Here is a 26,012-nt window from a genome sequence, read left to right on the forward strand (position 1 = left end):
AAACTGTCCCACCATACACAATTCTCTGATACCTATTGGACAGCCAATTGTGAATCCAGTTGACCAATCTGATATTCAGTCTCATGTAGCTGCAATTTAAATATCAGCTTATCATGTGGCACCCTGTCAAATGGCTTCGCTGTCTAAGAAAATGGCAGTATTAATTAAGATGCTTGATCATAAATCCATGTATGTTATCCAGTCTACATGATTTATTTATATCTAGTTTATTCAAGGCATCTATCAATTCAGAGATCGTAAATGGATCCCAAAATAATTTGTTTTTTATAATTTGGAGAATTTGCAGCATTTTTCTGCTGTCAAGCCTGTTTTGATATTTGATGGTCTTTGTAGTATTCATCTCTAGTTTGCTTATATTTTGAAAATGAAAGGCCAAGTATTTGCATTCTCCATGTCTCCAATTTTGATATTTCTATCTGGGTCTTTTAGTATGTTAGTCTTACTTGCCTTTGGTAAGTCTCTTTGTAGATTTAGATCACCGGGAAAGGGGGGATATGATTGAGACATTCAAATTACTGAAGTGTTTTTACAAGATTAATTCAGAGAAAATTCTTCAGAACAGTTCTGGTGATGGGAGAACTAGGGGCTCTTGCTCAGTTTCCATGGAAACTGAGCAAGAGTGTAGTAGCAAAGGTGTTAGAACTAGGTTTTTTACTTGGAGAGTGGTGAATGAGTTTAATAAGCTGCCAGAGTTTGTTGTGGGTGCCGTGACTGTAAATGAATTCAAAGCAAAGTATGACAGACACTGTGCGAATGCTGAATAGTTATGATATGATGTTTAGTCCTTGATGAGTCTAAGTACTCCTTGGAGTTGGCCATAATAATAATAACAATAATTGTCATCTGAAAAAAAAATATCATTATATCCTTTTATGTGTTAATATTTTTATTTTTGGAGTACTACTTTTATATCTGGTTTTAGTTGGTATTCCTAAAAAGTGAGTAACGGTATGGTAAGAAAGGAATTGAATAAAGGATAAGTGAAATGCATTTTCAGAAAGGGTTGAGTTTCCTTGCCATCACATGAATTCAATGAAAGTTATGAAAACATAGTAATGTTTTCATATCTTTTTCCATGGAGGTCAAACATTAATAATATCATGTTTTCAAATAGATCTGTATTTTCTATTTTTGTTGCAGAAATAACAAAGGATAGTGCAAATGGCAGTCACAGTTCAACTGAAAATTTCTCTCATGAATGCAACCTAGGAGCTCAAATCTCACGTAGAACTATACATAGGGACTATTCACTGAAATCTCAGGCATCACAGAAAAATTATCATAACAAAGATAATCAGCATATAGTATATCATGTTTCTTCAGGAAGGGAACAATTTGCTGCAGAAATAGAATCCTCTTATTCTAACCAGAGAAAGGTCCCCAACCATGTACAAAAGCAGATTGTTAGTTTTCCACAAAAATTATATCAAGAAGGTATGTTTGATCATGATGGAGACTTGGGCATCAGATCTGTCCAATCTGATGGTAAAATCAGATTATTTGTTGCCTTATTTGATTATGATCCTCAGACAATGTCTCCAAATCCAGATGCAGCTGATGAAGAATTATCTTTTCAAGAAGGCCAACTAATAAAAGTAAGTACTATGTTTTGATATATCAGCAGAATTTTAAAAAAATAAAAACAAGTTAACTCGTTCACTTGTTTTTCACTTAAGGAACAACAAGGCATAATTTTTTAAAATTTTCACACAAGGTTGTAATTCTAATTAATAAACCTAAAAGTGTAATCCATTTACACTTTTAGGTTTATATAAATTGTCACAATTTCACAATTTGCACATACTTTTGTATTTCTAATTAAATAGGTTCAAAAAATCTCTTAAGTAGTTTACATTTGGAAAAAAAGTTAGAACAAATGCTCATAAATTAATGGATATTATTTTAAATATAGGTTAAGGTTTTTATTCTAATCTGACATTAATCTAAATGTCATTATCAAAAACTATGAACCAAAAGTGCTTGTCAGAGTTTTTAAATTCTTTCTTAGTGTTCTTTCTGTCATGATTACATGGTGGTCAACATTCATTGTATAGAAATTATGGAGACCAAAACATACATGTTACAGCAATTACTTTAATTAAAACTAAGAAAAAATAACCTTCAACATTTCAACCTCTATATCAGTGTTTCTCAACGTTTTATGGATCATGCCCCACCTCAACACCTCGAAGATTTTGATGCCCCCCACCCTAGCATAACAGTCAGCCAAGTTCTGAAAAAGTATAATATAAATATGTACTTTAAATAAAAAAGGAACATAGGTAAAACTGTTTTCAATTTAAGTTTCTTCAATGAATATAAATTTTATATTACACTTTGTATATTATAAAACATAAATCGAACTGAACTCAGGAAAATAAAATCCAAGTTAATGTGATCCTTGAGCTTGATGTCTGCTGCAAAGAGATTTTATTTGAGGTACTAATTTAGTCATTTTCAATCTCAAATCCCCATGGTTTGTGATATCCAGATGATTTCTTTTTTCACTAGCAAGTCATTTACAGCGCTAAAGCCACATTCAACTAAATATGACGACGGGAAACAAAACAGCATTTTTTTTTTTTTTTTTTTTTTTTTTGCAAAACTAGTTGAATTTCAGTATTTTGTTTCTGCAAGCAATCAGCAAGCCATGGCATTGTTCCTTTTATGTTGAATAAATTTCTAATAGACTCATCATTTTGCTTTTCTGAGAGTTCTTCTTGATACTGTATTTATATTGACAGCTGTACTAATGATGTCAGCTTTTTTTCTCAGGGTTGAATCATCAGCAATTTATCGCCGGCAACGGTGAGTTTTTTGAGTATATCGGTGACAAGGTGATGAATGCAACGTCATTTTCTAATTGTCCCACAGAATATTCAAATTGTCCCCCTATGGGGCGTACACCCCACATTGAGAAACACTGCTCTATATCAAGGTCATCATCAGGAATACAAATGTATGAACTAAAACACAAGCTACAGCACAATACACATAAGTAAGCTGTAGCATTACTGCTTTATTAACCATATACACTGCCCTGACCTCTGGTGAGGAAAATAAAGAGGGAAAAGAGTTATATTTTATTCCAAAATTTTTTAAATTTTAGAGTAAAATTTTTAAAAAAATTTAAAAGTGGAACTACATCAATTGCTGCTTGTTAACTTTTCTATAATCGTGTTATCTTTATGTTCTATCCACTGATCTGGTTTTCTGTTGTTGGAGTTCTACCAGCTTGTTCTTTTGATGCTCTATAACTGAATGCTATAGGGTTGCAGATGGGTCTTCCAACTTCTTGGAATTCCTAATAAATCATTTTTGAGATTGGGGATGATGAATCAACATGTCACAAGGGTCTTTAAATTTTCTTTCAGAACCAGTTTTGGTGCTTTTCAGTTAATTTTGTAAAACATTTGGAGTGCATGATTGGAAAGGCCTGTTTTACCATAATGAAGGAATTTAATGTGTCTTTTGTGTTCTTCTTTTCTTACTAGAATTGTGCATCTGGTTCCCTTAAGTAGAGTAAGCTTCAGATTGACTGGAATTTGTACTTCTGAGTGGACAAGGTAGGGAGGGATCTTTAGATGAGCTAGGTATGCTTTATAATTTGGTGGATGGCTTGAATGTCACCTTAATATTAAGGCGACATTCAAACTTTCAGAACTTTCCCCTACTGAACAACACAGAGATAAAGGTTACAGCGTTTGTAACCTTTATCTCTAATACCATTATTGTGAAGGATCCCATGATTTGTTTTTTTTCTTGTAGCTGTTCTTTATAAGGGTTTGGCTTATTATTTTATCCATTCTTCAGTGTTTGCTCATCAGAGCTCTATGTTAAATGGTGCTGATGACTCCTAGTTTTGTGCTGGATGGTGGTGTAAATATTGTGTATGTGTTGACTCTCGGTGTGGGTTTACAGTAGACTGTGAAGACAAGGAAGATGGTTATTTTTTTCAGTCTTTATGGTAAATTGGATGTGTTTCAGGGGGAATAGGAATGTATTTAAAGTTTGCTGGCTATAAGTCCAAATGGGACTGTCTTATCAACATATCTGAGCCAAATTTTGGACTCTAGACTTCCTGAATCTAGAGCTTTCTCAACTGTTACATGGAAGGCTCTAAGAAGCAAGCTCTGGATTTAGAAAACCTAACGCACCAAGTCCCTACACCACACCAAAACTTGGTATGAATGAAAATTCAAAGAAGCTTGTGAAATGCTGAATTGGATTCATCATCCAATCGCAACAAGAATGATGGATCAGAAGTTCCAAGAACCTAGAAGATCCATCTGCAACCCATATATCATTCAGTTATAAAACATTATTATTATTATCCAGGCCTCCATTGAGTCCAAAGACTCATCGTGGGAGATTGTTCTTAGGAAACCTTTCTTTGAGGCTTACACGGTGATCTGAATACATTTTGGAAATTTATGGAGACAACTACCGGGTTTGAGTAAAACTTTAGTTTAATATAAACCAAAATCTGCATTCGACATTTTGACCTTTATATCAAGGTCATCTTCTGGAGCATATATATACTATATACAGAGAAACAAGCTGCACTACAATCTACATGGTTTGTTAAAGTTACTGACCAATGATTACAACAATTATTGGCATGACCTCTGGTGAAAAAAAAAAAAAAACTTCCTACATCAACGCTAGAGTCCTGTTATTAATATTATCTATTGATTGTAAAATTACATTGGTAGCAACAACAAGTCTATATATATATACGATTATATCTATAAACCTTATACATATTATATATATTATACATATGCATTTAATTATACATATAAACATATAAACAAATGATTATACATATAAACATTTATAAAGATTATACATATATACATACAAACACCATGATTATACATATACATGCCAACCAGTTGGCATGTATATGTATAATCATATGGGTATATGATTAATTGTATGGGTTGGTTTCCAATACTAGCTGAAGGTTGCCTAGAGTCCTGAAGTATGGTGGATACTAAATATCAAGTAGGCTGAATGTGTGCCATCCAGATTTTTGGAATTTTCATGCCACCATTATTGTTGATATTTGGGTGGTTTATCAGAATTTTGCAGGCTTCCTTAAATTTTCTTTCGTACCAGGTTTTTGTATAGTGTAAAGAGCAGGTACTTTTCCAGTCGATTTGGTGTAAGGTGTTGAGAGCGTGATCTGAGAGGCCTGCTTCACCAAAATGGTTATATTTAATGTGTCTTATGTGTTCTTTCTTATGTATAGGGATTGTACATCCTGTTTCACCCAATGTACGGTAAGTTACAGGTGCATTGGATGCAATAAACTCCTGGATGTGCCAATGGGAAGAGAGGATCCTTAGAGGAGTTGATTATGTTTTTAAGTTTTGTAGGTGGTTTAAAGATGGCATTGAGATTATATTGGTGTAGGATTCTGTTGATTTTTTCTGATAACCCTTTAATGTATGGGATGGCTATGGTTTTACTATAATCTAGATTCTTTTTTGATGATATTTTATGAAGTACTTTATTAATGGTATTTTTGTTATAGCCATTATTTATAAATGTGTCCCTGATTATTTTTAGTTCCTGTTTCAGAGTTTGCTGGTTAGAGCAAATTGTTATAGCTCTGTTTTTAAGGGTGTTAATGACTCCATATTTTTGTGATGGGTGGTGGTATGAATTAGCATGTATGTATTGGCCAGTGTGTGTCGGTTTGCGGCAGACCGTGAAGGATAGACTGCCTGAACGAAGACATGTGTCCAGGAATGGGAGAGAGTTCTGATTTTCAATTTCGATAGTAAATTGTATGCGTTCAAGTTGTTTGTTCAGGTGGCTAAGGAACGTGTTTAGCGTTTGTTGCCCATGTGGCCAGATAACAAAACACATTGTCAACGTATCTAAGCCACACTGTAGGTTTTAGAGTGGAGGAAACAAGAGCACTTTGCTCAAAGGTTTCCATATAGAACTTAGCGATTGGGGGAGATAGTGGTGAGCCCATGGCCATACCTTTTTTTTTTAGGTAAAATTTATTTTGCCACACGAAGTAACCGGAACGTAGTACTTGGACAAAAAGGGCTGTAATGTCGGGCGGAAATTTGTTCTATAGGATAAGAATTGTGTCATTGACTGGGACATTTGTGAAAAGGGCAGAAACGTTGAAACTGACTAATAAGTCATCTTTGTTGAGTGTTATATTTTTAATTTTGTTTATAAAGTGTTGTGTGTTCTTTATGTAGGAGGGGGAATGACCTACATGTTTTAACAAACCATGTAGATTGTAGTGCAGCTTGTTTCTCTGTATACAGTATATATGCTCCAGAAGACAACCTTGATATAAAGGTTGAAGATTAGAATGTGGATTTTGGTTTATATTAAACTAAAGTTTTACTCAAACATGGTAGTTGTCTCCGTAATTTTCCAAAATGTATTGGGATCACCATGTGAGCCTAAAGAAAAGGATTCTCATCATCCATGGAAATGATACTCACAAGGGTTGCAATCGTTACGGTGAGTTAAAGATATGTCTTTCCCTCTTGATCAATCAGTTGGCCTTTTTAAAGAGATGCATAGACAGTAACCTTATTCCTATCTGCATCAATCTGATAAAGAAATTTACATCTGCAAAAGCACTTCGTATATATGACCAAACAGAGAAAGCAATACTTAAAGAACAAATCCAAACAGCCTGCAAAAACCTAGTAATAACCCAAAATCAGGTTTCAAAATTGCAATCGGAACTCGATAGTTCCAATTGCAATTCTAGGGTTGATGTAGTAAATTTTTTTTTTTTTCACAAGAGGTCAGGCCAATAATTGTTGTAATGGTGGGTCAGTAACTTTAACAAACCATGTAGATTGTTGTGCAGCTTGTTTCTCTGTATATAGTGTATATGCTCCAGAAGATGACCTTGATATAAAGGTTGAAACGTTGAATGTGGATTTTGGTTTATATTAAACTAAAGTTTTACTCAAACACGGTAGTTGTTTCCATAATTTTCCAAAATGTGTTCTTAGGAAACACAAAGTTTATCGTACCACACCTTGAACTTATTGACAGGTCTTGCTCTAACCACTCTCTCAGGCAATACATTTCATGGTTCAACCACCCTCCTTGCAAAGAAAGCACTCCTCACAGCTTCCTTTTGTAACTTCCAGGAATGGCCCCTTGTCATCGCTCCTTCCTGCTGTTCCACCAAGTGAAAGAACTCCCCAATGTCTACCTGTAACTGCCTCTCAACAGTTTAAAAGTCTTGATCAGATCATCTCTAATTCTTCTATATATACCAGACTCTGCAGTCGATCCTTGTAACTGACATTGTACAGTTCTGAAACCATCTTTGTTATCTGCCTCTGTATCCTTTCCACAGTTAATTTATCCTCTTCAAATCCTGGGGACCAAATTTGAGAACAATAGTCTAAGTGTAGTCTAATCAGGGTCTTATACAACGGAATGATAATGCTTTTATCTCTGCAGCATCTTTCTCAGTATTGCAGCAGTCCTCTGGGTTACCTTCACCAACTTTGCATAATGCTCCCTAAATTTCAGTTTTCTATCAATCATCACCCTCAGATCTCTTGCCTCCTCTAATTCCTATAGTGCAGCTCCACCCATCGATGGATCCCAAACTTCAAGACTTTCAGCCTCCTTGATACTGCCCCACCATACACAACTCTCTGATAACTATCAGACAGCCAATACTGAATCCACTTGATTAACCTGAAATCAAAACCCCATGTGCTGTGACTTATATAGCTTATCATGTGGCACCCTGTGAAACGCCTTTGCAAAATCCAAAAAAATGGCAGAATATGCCTTTCCCTCTTCAACTTAAAAAGCCAGGTCAATGGAGCTGTCAGTTTCTTTAGCACATTCTCTCAAAACTGATGGTGAATTACCATCCAGTCCCACTGCTTTACTGACATCCAGAGTACTCATCATTTGATACACACTCTCTTCTTGTACCTCTAAATGCTGAACCTGCTCTATCCCTATAGTATTAAAACCTTCTTCTCTGGGATGAAATAGTCCAATTAAGTGCTCACTGAACAACTCCACTATGTCCTCTATATCATTCAATCTATTCCCATTTTATCCCACAGTGTTATTCTTCCACAATCATTTCTCCTCCTACTGGCCACACAGCTAAAAAATTCCCTAGGATTTTCTTTGGATCTTAGTGCCAATCTCTTCTCATATTCCAGTTTTGCCTTCCTCACCATACTGGGCACTTTCCTGACCTGCATCTTATATTCTTCATGTATCTGCCCTCTACCTCTCTCCATATATCTCTTCCATAATCTCTTTTTCAACTGCAGTTCCTGTTTGATATTGTTTGTCATCCACTTTACACCAAATTGTGGTTGCTTCTTCACTCGTGGAATGCAGCCTACTATTGCTGCTAACAAATATTCATTCACAATTTCCCACGCACTAATGATATCCTGGCCTTCCAATTCTGCCATTCACAATGGAGGAAGGTGGGTTATCCACAACCCACCTTCCTCCCCCCTTCACAAAAAAGATTACTCTAAATCCATCACCATTCCTTACGTCCGAGGCACCTTGGAAAAAATCAACAAAATCTTAAAAAAACATGACTTGAACCACTTGTTACAGATCACACAGAAAATTGGCATCCCTTATCTGCTCCACTATAGACCAACCACTTCCCCTAGACCTACCTGAACCAGGTCCCTTGCAGCTGTAAATTGTCCTACTTTGGCCAAACAGGCAGGACAGCAAATATCAGAATCTCAGAACACAAGAATTACATCCGATTTCATCAGTACAGCCACTCTGGGCTTGCAGACCACGCTCTGGATACTCGCCACAGAATAAGATGGAAGAAAGCCACAATAATACACCACAGCAAGTTCAAATATGAAAGACTATTCATGGAATCAGCCTCAGCCCTTAGGAACATGCCAAACCTCAACAAATTTGGATGCATGAGACTGCTCCAAATTTGGGAAACATTTATCAGAAGAACTTCAGCCCAAAGGCCAAGAACTACCAATATAGCCTGCCAGGGGGCACCATCAGGACTTTAGGAAAACGTTAGCTTCCTAGCTTCGGTTCTCATTTGCTGTTATGTAGTACTTGTGTGCACGTGTCTTTGTATTAAGTTCCCAAGAAGATGGCAACATGACGTTTGCCAGAATATCGGAAAGTATATATTAAAATTTATTTAATTTATATTTCTAGTGTACGCTGTCAATTCCTTAATTATTAGTTGTCATGTTTAACCAGCGTATATGCCTCGCTACAAGAAGAATGAGAATATGGTGTCTGTAAAGAGTTTGAATGTGTTTAAAACACGGTATGATGAGCTGTGTGTGTGATAAAAGGACCTCCCAGATGAATCTTTGACTCCATGAGGTCTTGGGGTGGTAATAATAATAATTACACACACACACACATCAGAAGTAGTAGATGGCACAACTCAAACACCAGAAAAGTGGACAGTGGACAGAACCTAAAGATAATAGGAATAGAAAATTAACAAGTAACAATTGATGTCATTCCACTTTCAATTTTTTTTATTAATTTAAAGTTTACTTTTTCCTTTCTTCACCAGTCAGGATAGCGTATGGATAACAAAACAATTATGCTACAGCTTACTATGTGTATTGTGATGTAGCTTGTGTTTTAGTTCATATATTTGATAGATTTATTATTATTATTATTATTATCATGTGACGCCTCCAAGGAGTCCAAAGACTCATTGAGGGAGGCCATTTACTTGGAAACTCTCCATATCCACCAACTACATCGAACTGCATCATATACACCAACACCATCTACTGCCCACTACCACTAATAATTTCACAGACAGTCACAAACATCCATGCCTTTGGCAGAATTTGAACCCACAGCCTTTTGGCTGGAGAGCAGATATGCTAACCACTCGGCCAGCCAGGCTGGCCATATTTATATATCTAATATAACCTTGATATGGATGTCAAAACATTAAGGGTTATTTTTCTTAGTTGTGTAAAGTAATTGTTCTAAGATGTGTATTTTTGTCTCCATAATTTCTACATGATGAATCTTTCTTACAAATTAAAGATGTCAAGAAATTATATTCTTGGTTTCATCGTTTATCCAAGTGTAAGCAAACAAAATTTGCATTTGAAGTCACTTCATGACTGACTACTTTATATAGAGGCTAATGACTACTTCACATCAATTGCCTTAGTATCCCATAATGCAATGCACATAAATGTGCATTGCATTATGGGATACTATTTTTATTTTATTTTTTTATAACATGTGAAAAAACCTTATGATGAAGAATAATTTTTAATAAGGGAAGTGGATATTGAAAGCAGGAGATGAATGCGTTTGTTGAGATAGTCTACTGACTATCTCAACTAACAATCCGATGGTCTGAGATATAAGGAGAGTAGTTGAGTCTGATGAGATATATATATGCCAAATGGTGATAAGGGTGAATGGGTATGGGCAGGTATGGAGAAATTACAGGTGGCATGGGTAGGACTGGTATTAGACATAAAAATGAGTTTCTCTCTTTATTTCAAATGTCAGGGGCATCAAAAATAAGGGAAACAAAACTGTTTCACTGATTTATTCCCCTAAAATTTGTTAGGATAAGTGAAACGTGATGGGATTAGGAAGGTATCTAGACTGGAATGGAAATGGTGGGAGGGAGTGCTTTCGATGATATCATGGGAATTATGTCTGCCAAAGGTGAAGATGTAAGGAGGAGAGTAGCAATGGTATAGAGACAGTATGGTGTGAGGTGGAAGTTGATTGAAAGATATATTTAGTTTGATGTTGCTATAGGTCAGGGCATCTGGAGGGTGGTGATGAAGAAATATATAACCAACTTGTGTTAGTGAACAAGGGAAAGTGATCATTATGGATAATTTTAATTATGGTTAAATGGAAAGATTAAATGAAGAGATAGCATCTAGGAATAAGGAACATGAATTGCTTGAATTCTTGATGAACAACTTGTTTTGGAAAGATCAAGGATCGACATTCTTTGATCTGATCTGGCATCTGAGAATGTGATTGTGAATGTAGTATCACGTAAGTTGTGAACAGCCATATGAAGATTTCTGTCGAGAAGAAAGATATGTGGATGAATTGGTGGTGTTGATAGCATCAGCCTGGCTAAAGATTATTGGGAAACCTCAGGTGATAACTTAGAGTTATAGCATGGAAGTTAAGAATTAAAAGCAGAAAGGAAATAAATGTTTCGTGAGCACTGCACTGCACTGCACTGATTAAAAGCTAATTAACAGCAGCAGTGTGTAACTTTATTCCAATAGTAAAAAGGGCTGAATAAGTAGGTGTAAAATGGTGAATGAAGGGATTAACTACATATTCTGGAAGAAGGCACTGTGGAGGCAGAAAAATTCATCATCATTATCATGCTTGTCAAGGATTTAGGCCTAGAATGGCCTAAGAAGTCATCGTTGAATCTCTTAAAAGAACATACTGGTTTTCTTTTATTTTTCCTAATGATTTGTAATTTAAGGCAGAAATTTTTTTTTCCTATTTTTTTTAATGTTGTTCCCACCCACGAAAGGTTACTTGTAAACCTATAGTACATTTTGCACCATGGGCTAGGAATAATTTTATTTCTATTTTTAACATTTTTCTATACATTTTTTTGTATTTTTAATTTATTTTTTGCATAGTATTGAAACCCTGCCTAGAAACCAAACATGGAACTTTTATCAAGCCACTTTCAGGCTTATAAGCAGGACAGTGGTCTCACACCAGGCGATGACATTCATATTCCACTTAAAAATAATGATAGTAATGAGTTGCATGAAGATCAAGCCAGAAAGGTAACTCAGTTGGTCTCCTTTCTGGCCTGTTTGGCTTCAAATTAGCCAAACAGGCCAAAAAAAAAAAAAAATAAGCAAAATCTTTTCATATGTGGCAAATAGAAGAAAAATTGATTATGGTAAGATGATGGTCATCATCATAATGCTAATTACAGATATAGACCATATTAGTCTGTTCCGATCTCATCATCCATCCAGTATCCTTTTTTGAGGTCTACCCTGCCTTCTCTTTCCGATTGGCTTATATTTTAGTATTTGTTTAGGATATCGGGTATTGGCCATTCGGTTTACATGTTCAATCCATTTTTGTTTATAATTGTTTAGTTTTTCTTCTATTGATTTTGTTTTTAGTTCTTTTAAAATGTCTTCATTCCTTTTTTGGTCTAATAATGTGTATTTTGCAGTTCTTCTCATAAGTCTCATTTCACTTGTTTTTCTTCTTTGTTCATTGCCCAAATTTCACTGCCATATAATAATGTGGGCACTGCTAAAGTACTGTATATTTTACTATATTTGGATTGAGTATTGTTCTATTTGATTGATTGTTCTATTTATCAGGCCTATAATCTGTAAAAATTTTGAAGTTTTTAATTTTATGTCTTTTTCTTCTTCATATGATATTTCACATCCAAGATAACTGAAAGTATTTATTTGTTTTATTATTTTATTATTAAAAAGGACAGAAGGGAACTGTATGCAAGAGACTACGTGCATTTGAATGAGGAAGGATGAAGGCATCTGGAGCGATTGCTGTTTTCCGAACGAGTCAGTATGTCAATGCAGGGAAACTAGAATTCCCAGGGTGGATGGTAGCAGGGGGTAGCCTCTTGTGGGAATGGGTACTTGGTGGAAGGGGGGACGGCATCAGGTAACACTGAGTCCAGTGGGGTCTAGAGGAGATAATGATAGGTATAGAAGCAGTGACATTTTTATGCGGTGCCAGGAGTATCCGAAATAAAGGAGATGAATCGGTGGTGATGATAGCATCAGCCTGGCCAAAGATTATTGGGATCTCTGAGACGTAGTTGACAGAAGATGATATAATAACAGGAATTGAAGTAGCAGGGTACAGCATTTTTTGGCAAGATAGGAAAGGAAAACATGGTGGTGGAGTACTGTTTATGATAAGTGATGACTTATGTCTTCTAAGAGTGGAGGCTTTGGAAGGCAGTGACACTAATGATCTTGAAGGTATATGGTGTGAGGGCCAAGATAGGATATTTAGTCGGGTGTTGCTACAAACCAAGGAGCAGAGAGGATGGGGAGCAGGAGATGTTTAGGCAGTTCAGCTTGGCAAGTGCAAAAAGAATGATTGTTATGGGAAATTTTAACTACAGCAGCATAAGCTAGGTATAGAAGCAGTGATAATATGCATGTAGTAATATGGGAATGGAATTTCTAGAATTCTTGAGGGACAGATGTCTTCGGCAACATGTGATAGAGGGAACAAGAGGTTCAAGGGTTTTGGATTTGGCCAAAACATCAGAAGAGCTGATAATAAGTGAGATGATATCTCTCCCTCCAGTTGGAGAGGGGGATCATGCGGTTTTGACTTGAAAGATGAATAGAGATTAAGGAGTATCAAAGAAAAGGGAACGTATGTGGAATTATAAGGCAGGTGACAGTCTTAGATATCGACTATTAGATTCCATAGAGGGAAGAATTGGAACAGCAGGATATCATTAGTGCTTGGGAAATTGTGAAGGAATATTTGTTAGAAGCAATAGTAAGCTGTATTCTACGAGTGAGGAAGCGGACACAATTTGGTGTAAAGTGGATGGCAAACAATACCAAACAAGAACTGCATTTGAAAAAGAGATTATGAAAGAGATATAAGGAGAGGGGTGGAGGGCAGATGCATGAAGATTATAAGACACAAGCCATGAGAGTGACATCGTAAGATCCAAAGAAAATCCTAGGAAATTGTTTAGCTATGTGGCCAGTAGGAGGAGAAATGATTGTGGAAGAATGACACTGTGGGATAAAAATGGGAATAGAGTGACTGATGTAGAGGACATAGTGGAGTTGTTCAATCAGCATTTAATTGGAGTATTTCATCCTGGAGAAGAAGGTTTTAATACTAGAGGGATAGAGCAGGTTCAGGATTTAGAGGTGCAAGAAGAGAGTGAGTATCAAATGCTGAGTATGCTGGATGTCAGTAAAGCAGTGGGACTGGATGGTAATTCACGATGGATTTTGAGAGAATGTGCAAAAGAACTGACAGCTCCATTGACATGGCTTTTAAATGAAAGTCTGGCTGCGGGAAAGGTACCCAATGAATGGAACGAAGGTAAGATAGTGCCGTTGCACAACAGCGTTAGTGAGACTGGAAGTGTCTAATTATAGGCCAGTTTGTGTATCATCACTAGTCTCTCCAAGACCTTAACTAGTTATTAAGGTCTTGGAGAAAGTACTGAGGGACTATATACAATGTTGGGAACAGGAGGGTGATGTTATCTGTGAGAATCAACATGGATTTGTTAAGGAGCGCTCATGCTTTAGTAATATGATTGCTTTTTATAATAGTGACGAGAGCAGTTGATGAGGAAAAGGCAGATACTGCCATTTTTTGGATTTCGCAAAGACATTTGACAGGGTGCCACATTTATTTATTTATTCATATGGAGTTTCCTCCCTTTTCTCCCCTGTCCCTATTGGGGTGAGTTGAGTCCACTCATGGGGGTGTTAAGTATTTATGGCTGTAGATCCGTGTGTTCATGGGGCTGGTTTGCCTGCTTGCACGATGAAAAACCCCAGATAAATTGAGAGGAAAAACCCTGCTATCCACACCCAAGACCAGCTAACTTGGCTATGGCTGAGGAAGAACCTTAAGCTTCTCACATTGGCGACGGGAATCAAGCCCAGGACACTCCTTCCTCGGGCATATGGTTGCAAAGCGCATAGCCACTAGGCTAACCACGCGGACAGGGTGCCACGTGATTAAGCTGATATTTAAGTTGCAGCACATGGGTTTAAATGTCAGGTTAGACAACTATATTCAATATTGGCTGTCTAATAGTCTGATAGGTATTAGACAGTTGAGGCGGGGCAGTATCAAGTAAGCAGAAGGTTACAAGTGGGGTTTCACAGGGCTCAGTACTGAAACCTGTATTGTTCAACCTTTATATCAATGACATTGTCATTGGATTGCAAGGGGATCTTCAGTGGTTTGCAGATGATGTGAAGATGGGAAGAGTTATCAGTAATAGTGCAGATGTGGCAGTCCTGCAGTAAGATTTGAATAAACTAGACAAATGGGCAAATGAATGGGGATTTCAGTTCAATACATCAAAATGTAAAGTCTTGAAATTTGGGATCCATCGATGGGAGGATGTATTCTCGATTGGAGGAGCTGTACTGGAGGAAGTAGGAAAGACAAGAGATCTGAGGATTATGATTGATAGAAAACTGAAATTCTGGGAGCATATTGCAAAGGTGGTAAAGGTAATCCACAGGATTGCTGCAATACTGAGAAGGACGTTGACCTGCAGAGATAAAAGAGTTATATAAGACCCTGATCAGACCACACTTAGACTATTGTTTTGAAATTTGGTCACCAGGATTTGAATGGGATAAATTAACTGTGGAAAGGGTACAGAGGCAGATAACAAAGATGGTTTCAGGACTGTACAATGTCAGTTATGAGGATCCACAGGGAATGTGGACTGCAGAGATTGGTGAATAGAAGAAGGAGAGGTGATATGATTGAGACTTTTAAATTGTTGAGAGGCAGTTACAGGGTGGAGACATTGGGGAGTTCTTTTGATTGGTGGAACAGTGTGAAGGAGTGATGACAAGGGGCCTGGAAGTTACGAAAGGAAGCTGTGAGTAAGAGGTGCGAGGAGTGGTTTCTTTGCGTGGAGGGCAGTTGAACCATTGAATTGCCTGAGAGAGTGGTGAGAGTAAGAATGGTCAATGAGTTCAAGGTGTGGTATGATAGACTTGGTATTTCCTAAGAAGGACCTCCCACAATGAGTCTCTTGACTCCATGTAGGCCTAAATAATAATAATAATAATAATAATAATAACTGTTTTACTTCTAACTGGAGTTAGTCTACAAAATGCCATTGTTTTAGTTTTATCTATGGAAATTTTCATTCCAAACTGTTTTACTATAACATTTAATTTTAATAATTTATATTTTATTAAAATATAAATTATTAGAATATATATATATATATATATATATATATATATACACTATTTATATTATAAATAGTATGGCTTTCCACAATCACATAAAATCTTATACACTCCTGGAAACTGAGTTGGAAGATATTTCTCTTTAGGTTTACTAAGTATTGAACGAAGTTTTGGGAGCGTAGTAAAGCAAGTTCTGAAGTTAAACTTCTTGAGAATTTTTGCAAATTTTGGTGAAAGAGAGCTGATGTAAGACAAAGAGATGGTTTTTTAATAATGGTTTCTCTCCTAATAAAATTGACAAATTTCTTTCCCCAGTCACTCAACTACTTCTGAAGATCCCTCTTCCCCCAGAGCCTTCATCTCTTTGCCTTACATCAGCTCTCTTTCACCAAAACTTGCAAAAATTCTCAAGAAGTTTAACTTCAGAACTTGCTTTACTACGCTCCCAAAAACTTCGTTCAATACTTAGTAAACCTAAAGAGAAACATCTTCCAACTCAGTTTCCAGGAGTGTACAAGATTTTATGTGATTGTGGAAAGCCATACTATGGCCAGACTGCTAAATCCATCCTTCTACATTTGGAAGACCACCGTAGAGATATCTCCTACAACAGGACTAGAGCCAGCGCGCTCTCTCTAGCCACGTTCTCTTTTCAGTTAGTTCAGACGAAGGCTACCAACACATTGTGAACTGGACTCAAACTTCTAACATCCATGTGTGCTATGATGAGCTCGAGAGAAAGATTGTCGAATCTAGAGAAATTTCTCTAGATTCTTCCCATATCAACAACAGCCTAAGTTTTAATCTCTCTCTCTCTGACGCACACGTTGCCTCTGTTCAGTATTGGCGCACTCGTGACAGTGCGTAGTCTATGTTTATTTGGAACTCAAGCTCATATTTTGTTTTCAAACATGCTACTGTCTTTTGTACTTGTTCTGTTAATGCAATTTTAAGTCTCTGTAATTTTTTATATATATTTCTTTGATTGTGATAACTGAAGATGTTGTTCAATTCAACGAAACTAGTAAACTAGTAGTATCTTTTCAAATATACCATGTCATCTCTTTATCTCTCGGTATCAGTCATTAAAACTTTTTAATATTTCTCACCGAGTAAAAATGAATTATAATAATAAATATATATATATACTGCAAATAGTAGCTAATTTATTTTGTTATATTGGGAAATTTCTATACCTTGATTTTTAAGGTGTTCCACTGTATTAATATTTCATTAATGTAAATAGTGAAAAGTGTTGGAGACAGAGGGCATCCCTGTCTTGCACCTTGGTTTAAAGATTGTTTTTCAGACAACTTTTCATTTATTTAGTTTTTTTTTTTTTTCATTATTTTTGTATATATTCAATATTGCATGTAGTAAAGTATTAGGTATATTTATTCTTTGTAATATATCAAACAGTATATATCTTTTTACTTTGTCAAACGTTTTTTCATAATTTTAAACAAAAGATGAATGTCTAAAATAAATTCTCATCTTTTTTCTATGTTTCTCTATAATGCATGCAGCTTTCTAACAGAAAGCTGCATCCATTTTAGAGCGTCCTTTTCTAAATCCATTTTGTCATTCTAATAATATTTTTTCACTGTATATTTTTAGTTTTTCATTAAGCATTTTACTATATATTTTGTAGCATTTATTCATTAAACTAATACCTCTGTAGTTAGCAGGTTTTGTTTTATCCCCTTACTTGTATTCAATTCTATTGGTATTTGTCCATTTGTATATATTTTATATAAAAATTTTAATATTTTAATAATCTTTGCTGAAATTTTTTTTCAGCAAATTTATACAGCTCGTAGTTTATCCCATCTTCTCCTGCTGATTTGCCATTTTTTATTTTATTTAGGTTGTCCTTTAATTCTTTCATTGTTATTATATCATTTAAAGGATTGTAAGTTTCTGGTGTAATTATTTTTGATGCCAGTATTATCCGTCCAAAGATCTGTATATTAATGAGGAACTTAATCATGAGGTACTTAAGTGTTATAGGATATAGGAGAGGATAGCTTAATTGTGAGTCAGCAGGAGCTATTTGAGGAAATAAATAACCTTGATGTTAATAAGGCGATAGGATTTGATGACATATCACCACACAGCTTAATGGAATATTCCAGGGAACTGGTAGCATTGGCATGCCTGTTTAATAAGAGTTTTGCAACAGCACAGGTTCCAAGGGAGTGGAAGGAGGGTAAAATTGTTCCACTGCATAAAGATGGTGATAAGGCTGTAGCTTCAAATGATAGGCTGGTCTGTATATCTGGAGTTGCAGTGAAGATCCTGGAGAGATTGGTGAGAAGTACGATACAGAAATGGGTTGATAACAGCAATTATCTTTGGTTTTCATGGTGACGAGGATATGTTGGAAAGGTTACAGAGAAGATTCACAAAGGTAGTCAGTGGTCTTTGGAATGTGGAGCACGAGGACAGATTGAGAGAATGTAAGTTGCTGAGCCTCGTGAATAGGATGAAGAGGGGGGGGGGGATATGATTGAGACATATAAGCTAGTCAGGGGTTGTTATCAGGTAGACATGGAAGAGATTTTTCATAGAATGGGAGATGGGAGTAGAACAAGAGGCCATTGCTGGAAACTGTATAAGGAGGATGTGAACAAAGGAGTGTGAAGCAGGTTCTTTGCATGAAGGGTGGTTGGTCAGTGGAATGCATTGCCTGATTGTGTTGTGGATGTGGACACATTGAATCAGTTTAAGACACGGTTGGATGAGCATTGTATGCAATAGTGTGTACCTCCTATGATGAGTCTCTGACTCCATGGAGGTCAAATGTTGATAATAATAATAATAATAGTCATCCAAGAATTCTTTTACATCTATTTCACAATTTATATTTGCAGTTTCTTTTATATCAGCACATTCTCATGTTTTAGTATTTTGTACGCATTTGGTCTATTTTGTATATGTCATTTTCTAGATATGATCCAAATTTTTCCCAGCTTTCTCTGTGTCTCTTTCTGGTATCTCTTTTAGCTATTGCTCATCTTTTTTTATATATTCAACCTCATCTTCTTGTTTTTTGCTACTTAACCATCTTTTAAAAGCCAGCTTTTTATTTTCGATTATTGTTTTTATTTCATTGTCCCATATATGAATTTTTTATTTTTATGATATTTTTTGTGTGTTACTAGACTTTCATAATGCTGCTGATGCAATAAATTCTTTTATATTATTAAATTCTTTCTCTTTGTCTTCATTCTCTTGTATTTTTTCTAAGTAGTTATTATTATTAAAAATAACATGTAAGTCCACAGTAATAACTTTAATTAATAAATAAGGTAGATATTTCGTACTAAAAATAATAGTACATCTTCAGTGTTACAAACAGATAGGAATAGAATACAAGTAACGAATATTCGGTGGATCACCTATTAAAATACAATGTTGTCGCGAGCTAGGAAATGAAAGAAATTAATAAATAATTAATATTTAAGATAATTAGTTTTTTAATGATTACATAAAATAAAAGTCTCCCAGATCTTCGAGAGAGAGAGAGGCAATCATTTCGATTTAAATTCGGTCGGTGTAAAAAAGCTTTACAACTTTCTTTAAAGAGGCGTTCATATTTGAACCTGCATCTATGAAGTAGAATAGCTTTATCCCACTGGATATTATGGGTAGTGGTAATACTGTGTTGTGCTAGACCAGACTTCTGAGGTTTGTTGTAATCAATATAATATTGATGTTCTTTAATTCTTTTTTCCATAGAACGGCCAGTTTGTCCAAAATAAGAAACATCGCATTAACAAGGAATTTTGTAAATGTCAGCCAAAGACAGAGATGACAGTTTATCTTTTGTAGAAGGCAATAAAGAAGAAATTTTGTTGATCGGAATATAAGTGGGAATCAGTTGGTACTTTTTTAAAATTCTACCTATGGGTTCTGAGATTCCTGGAATGTAGGGGATTGGAACTCTGCGAACTGTTGAAGAAGCCTTAGGTATTGGAACATAAGATTCAATCATCTGTTGGATTTGCTTAGGGTGGTAATTATTAGATACCATTAACTTTTTAATGATGGAAAGTTCTTGTTGTAAGATTTCTGGAGAAGAGCAAACTTTATGTGCCCTATTAATTAGAGATTTAAGAATGCCAAATTGTTGAGATGTATGGTGAGCAGACATTTTATGAATGTATCTGCAGTAAATGTGGGCTTTCGAAAGACGCTTTTAGATAAGGTACCAGAAGAAGTTCGAGTAAGCAGGATGTCCAAAAATGATAAAGTACCAGAATTTTCCTTTTCCATGGTGAATTGAATACGAGGAAGAAGGCTATTTATCTGTTGTAGAAAGGTGGAAAGCTCATCTTCAGTATGTGACCAAATGGCAAAAACATCATCGACATAACGATACCAAAGAGATGGTTGAGGGTGAATGGATGAAAACATAGTCTCTTCAAATTGTTTCAACAAATAGACGAAGGACTACCCATGGCAGTACCTTCAACTTGTTTGTAGAGCTTGTTTTTCCAACTAAAATAACCTGAATGGATAACAAATTTGAAAAATTTTGCGATATCTGGAGGGTATTTTTCATATAATAAATTGACTGTGTCGGCTAATGGGATATTGGTAAACAGAGATACGATGTCAAAACTGACTAACAACTCAGACTCTTTGATTTTTAAATCCTTCATTTTTTCCAGGAAATCTGTTGAATTTTTTATGTAGGATCTTGAATGTCCAGTGAGAGCACTTATAGAACGAGACAAGACTTTTGCAATTCGGTAAGTAGGAGAATCAATGCAATTCATGATTGGTCATACTGGATAGCCTTCTTTATGGATTTTCAGGAGACCATATAGACGAGGAGATCTTCCAAAGTAGGTGCGTAATTTATCCACATAATTTGGGTCCCAACTGATGACCTCATCAAGTAATTTATTTAATTGTTTAATCTGTGAATTTGTAGGATTATGCATGATCTCTTTGTAGGTAGATGTGTCTTCTAAAAGACCAGATACTTTGGTCTCATAGTCAGTCTTATTCATGAGTACAATAGCTTTTCCTTTATAGGCCTTAGAAATAGATATATTATTATCTCTTCTTAAAGAAGTTAGACCTTTGATTTCAGCATTTGATAAATTGTGTGGAGGTAATTTGTTTTTAAATAACGAAGTCGCTTCTTCTTCTATCCACCAAACTCTGCAGTCCACATTCCCTCAGCCGATCCTCATAACCAAAATTGTACAGTCCTGAAACCATCTTTGTCATCCGTCTTGGTATCCTTTTCACAGTTAATTTATCCCCTTCAAATCCTGGGGACCAAATCTGAGAACAATAGAGAATACAGTAGCAGTGCTTGTAGTTTTGTTATTGGTAGTTGACTAGCAATGTCGTTAAGCCTTGTCATTAAGTATCAGTGGAAACAGCTTATTATTCAGCAGCATGAAGAATTGGCAAGATGTTTATACCTTTCTGTGCTGTTGGAATTAAAATACTTGTAGGTATTTTTCATACTGAATGCAGTGAAATAATCATCAAGTTGAAAAGAAATTTCATTGACCAGAAACAAATGTATTCAGCAGTAATGGGGTGTTCTCTTTATGGATTTTAGGAACACCATATATGCGAGGAATTAACGGATGGAGAGAGTGTAGAGATAAACGGACGTTTCGGGATAATTCAGTTGTTGTTTTTAATAAGTTGTTTGTACGATTTTGAAGTTCACGAGTTGCATCTCTCTCAAGTATTGAGTAGGTATCATTATGTAGTAATTCGATCATTTTATTCTTGTAATCTTCGGAGTTCAGGATGACTGTTGCATTTCCTTTATCTGCAGGGAGGATGATTATATCTCTGTTGTTTTTTAAACTTTTAATAGCTTTGCGTTCAGTTGAAGTAATGTTGTCTGCAACATTACTTCAACTGAATTTCATTAATTCCTCGCATATATGGTGTTCCTAAAATCCATAAAGAGAACACCCCATTACGCCCAATTGTAGAAGGTATCGATTCTCCTACATACAATCTTTCAAAATACCTTGCCAAATACCTCAAAAGTTTTTCAGGGAAATCACCTTCCTTTATCAAGAACACTACAGAATTTGTTACATACATCAAGGATATTACAGTTGATGAAAATGACATCATGGCTAGCTTGGACATAACTTCTTTGTTCACTAATGTCCCAACAGATGAAGTCCTAACATTACTCAAGGACAAGTTATCCAAAAAAATGTTAGCCTTGCTTACACATTGCATCAGCTCCGGTTACTTCAAATTTCAAGATAATATATACAAACAAAATCATGGACTGGCTATGGGTAATCCTTTATCTCCTGTTCTTGCAAATATTTACTTAGAAGATTTTGAAACCAAGGCTATCTCTTCCTTTATTTTAACACCTAAAGTTTGGAAACGTTATGTGGATGATGTCTTCATTGTTTGGAGCCATGGACATGAATCCCTTATGGTTTTCCTCGAACATCTCAATAGCCGACATCAAAGCATTAAGTTTACTGCTGAGCTTGAAACGGATAATTCCTTGCCTTTTCTTGATGTCAAACTGACTCGCTCTTCTGCTGGTAAACTAAAAATATCGATATATAGAAAACCCACACATACAAACAGATATCTGCACAGTCAATCCCATCATTTCCCTCCTCATAAGCTTGGAATAATTTCCACCTTGGGACATAGAGCCCGTTCTCTTCTTGATGATCCAAATGAACTGCTTACAGAAATAAACCATCTGAAAACTTCTTTCGAAGTTAATGGATATTCCAAGAAAATCATTAACAAATTCCTTCTTAATCCTCCCAGACATCACTCAGAAGAAACAAATAGATTCAAAAGCAATATATCTATTCCTTACATAAGTACTGTTTCACATAAATTAGCAAAAGTTCTAAAAAAATACAATATCAGAACCTTGTTCACTCCACTTCCAAAGATCCGTTCCTTAATTAGCCACCCAAAACCTTGTCATCATCAACTCAAATACCCTGGCGTATATAAAATATTATGTGACTGCGATATTCCTTATTTCGGGCAGACAGACAAATCTGTCGAAATGCGTATGGAAGAACACAGGAGAGACATTACTTACAAGAGACAGCGAGCAAGTGCATTATCAAGTCATATCCTCTTCTCGGCTAATCCTAATGATGATAACCAAAGTCACAAAGTCTGCTGGGAAAAATCTACAAACATCTTCCGTTGCAGTGACGAAATAGAGAGAAAAATTGTGGAATCGAGAGAAATCATCTTCAATCCTGTTCATCTAAATAACAACTTAAGCCACAACCTCCCAGATAGTCATTCAGCTGTAATCATGTACTGGCGTTCACGTGATGCAGCAAGCACGCACTCTTCCAACAATGCAACAAATGAAAGAACAGCTTCAAATACAACTACAACGTTATGTATAAAGACTGTCTATGTTGTTCATAGTCTTTTAACCCTCAATGTTTAGTGTTTTTTCTTTTATAATGTCACCTGAAGAAGGCTGTTACAGGCTGAAACTAGTAGTGTGTTTATATTAAAACCTTTTTAATTAAATCTCGGTTCTAGTCATTCAATTTTTTTCATGAAACTATGTATGTTAACCGAGTCAATGATCAATCTGTCATATATATATATATATATGCAGATATAAGGGGTGGGGGGGGGAGCTGAGAAGGTCTAAAAAACACCTAGAACAAAAATGATACTAAAGCAACTGATATAACCACAAGATAGAACATACTAGTAGCAGAGTTATGAAGGTAACTTATGTTCTTATATTCTTATATCCTCATATGTTCTTTCTTGTGGTTATATCAGTTGCCTTTAATATCGTCTTTGTTCTAGGTGTTTATCAGAACTTCTCAGCTACACCCCCTCATGTATGTATGTATATGTGTGTGTATATATATATATATATATATATATATTATTATTATTATTATTATTATTAGAATGCTGATTTACTCAGTTTGTTGTCGTATTTGTTAAATTTTAATCACTAAGCGGCGAGGATTTAAAATCAAAACTTGTCGTCGGAAAGCTGACTTCGTTAGGCATCACAGCATAAAACATGACATTTCAACTAGAACTCAGTCTCCAAGTTAAACTTTTATTACAGTTAATTGTCATGTTCCATTATATTGGAAATGCAATGCTTTCATGGTCTTTCCGTTTTACATATTTTTATGCTGTGACACCTGATGAAGTCAGCTTTCCGTCGAAACTAGTCATGTTATTGAAGATTAGAAAAAAAAACTTCATCTTCAACAAAAACCCTATTCTTTGTGTGTATGCGTGTGTGTGGAGAACTTACAGTTGTCAAGTAAAAATGCTGGAATGTTCCATATTTGTTGTTTCCTTTCCTGCCTCGGTATTGGATAGCTGAGTTTTATGAAGCACACTGTTGATATTTTGGGTACTTGTTTTAAGCTTTAACCGTTGAAGTAGGCATCTGTTAAATTGAAATTTTCTTCTGTGATTGTGATCAAGAAAATCTGTTGCTACTGCTGTTGTCCTCAATGAACTTAAAGATTGATAAGAAACTTGTGTTCCTACTTTTTAGAGTAATATTTGTCAAGTTTTTTGTGAATGCCTATTTGAGTCTCTTTGGAGATGTTTTGCATTTGATGGCAGAGGATCCAATATTTTAAGGTCATAAATGCATGTGTGTGTGTGTGTGTGTGTGAGAGAGAGAGAGAGTGAGTAAAATGATTACTACTGTTTTAATGCAAAACTTATAAATATGTGATCAATAAACAATTGATCAAAAAAGAATTCCCCATACAACAATTTGTTGTGAAAGCAATTGACCATACAACAATTTGTTGCAAAAACTACTGATTGAAAAACAATTCACCATACAATTCATTCATTGTGAAAGTAACTGATCAAAACATAATTCACCAATAATTTTTCAATGAATTCCTTTCATAAGTGCAACAATTGGAAAAACGATGGTGCGTTGCACCCTTTGGTTAGAAAAGTTCTAAGTTGATTCTTGTTGTGACAAGAGGAATCTTTATATGAGTATTTTCAATTGAAGGTGAGTTAGCCCATCTCATATGGCAGTAGCAAGGTATTTTCTCATGGAAACTTGGGTTTTTAATCCCGCCTACAGGCAAATCTGTCCTGAGAACTCAGGCAATTTACAGACAAAATATATTGGTGGTGGTAGTGGGCAGTAGATGGCATTGTGTGTGAAGATGATGGTAGTGTGGTTGTGCGTAGTTGGTTGATTAAATGGTGGAGATAGAGAGTTATAGAGTGCCCTACCTCGAGGAGTCCTTGTACTCTTTGGAGGTGTCATGTAATAATGATAATAATAAATTTCCAGAGCATGATGTTTTGGGAACACTTGCAAGGTTCTCGGGGGGGGGAGTGCTGTTTATCGTGGTAAATTCTTTTCCATATTAGTTCCTGGTAATTAAATACATCCATTGTTAAATTTTGTTAAATAAAAGCATCGGTATGCACATATAAACTACACACTGATGCTTTTATCGTTTATAATATTTGAAACATTTTTGTTTTCATTTATGAATAACTGACTGTTCTCTCAACCTTTATTCTTTTTAATCATTATTACATGATGATGATGATAATGATAATGATCAGCCTGTCTTTTCTACCCATTACAGGATGAACAACGTAGTTAAGGATATAAATTAAATTAAACTTTAATAAATATTTTCCGATATTTCGGCAACGTCACGTTGCCATTTTCTAAAGGAACTTACAAAAAAGTTACGTGCACGTAGGCACTACAACACAGAAACTGGGAATAAAGAGATGAAGCTATTGTTCTCCTAACAGTCCTGATGGTGCCCTCTAGCGGGCTAAGTAGGTGTTCTTGGCTGTTGGGCTGAAGGTCTGCAGATGTAGGCCTCCCAAATTTGGGGCAGTCGCATACAACCAAATTTGTTGAGGTTTAGAGAATTTCTTAGGGCTGAGGCTAATTCCATAAAGAGTCTTTCAAACTTGTATTTGCTACGGTGTATCACTGTAGCTTTCTTCCACCGTATTCTGTGGCGTGTATCCAGAGCATGGTCCGCA

The 26,012-nt window shown here is 35.7% G+C and overlaps 1 protein-coding gene across 1 annotated transcript in view; it reads left to right on the forward strand.

Annotated features, from left to right (window-relative positions):
• Positions 1 to 26,012, forward strand: part of LOC150104484 (RIMS-binding protein 2-like) — a 635,427-nt gene that overhangs the window by 530,453 nt on the left and 78,962 nt on the right. The window contains exon 14 of the mRNA XM_090395563.1: positions 1,162 to 1,616. Within this exon, the coding sequence (XP_090251689.1) occupies positions 1,162 to 1,616 (455 nt within the window). The remainder of the gene's footprint in view (positions 1 to 1,161; positions 1,617 to 26,012) is intronic.

Source organism: Typopeltis vanoorti, chromosome 7, assembly GCF_054136105.1.
Source record: "Typopeltis vanoorti isolate ZY-2024b chromosome 7, IOZ_Tvanoo_1.0, whole genome shotgun sequence".
Lineage (NCBI taxonomy): Eukaryota > Metazoa > Arthropoda > Arachnida > Uropygi > Thelyphonidae > Typopeltis > Typopeltis vanoorti.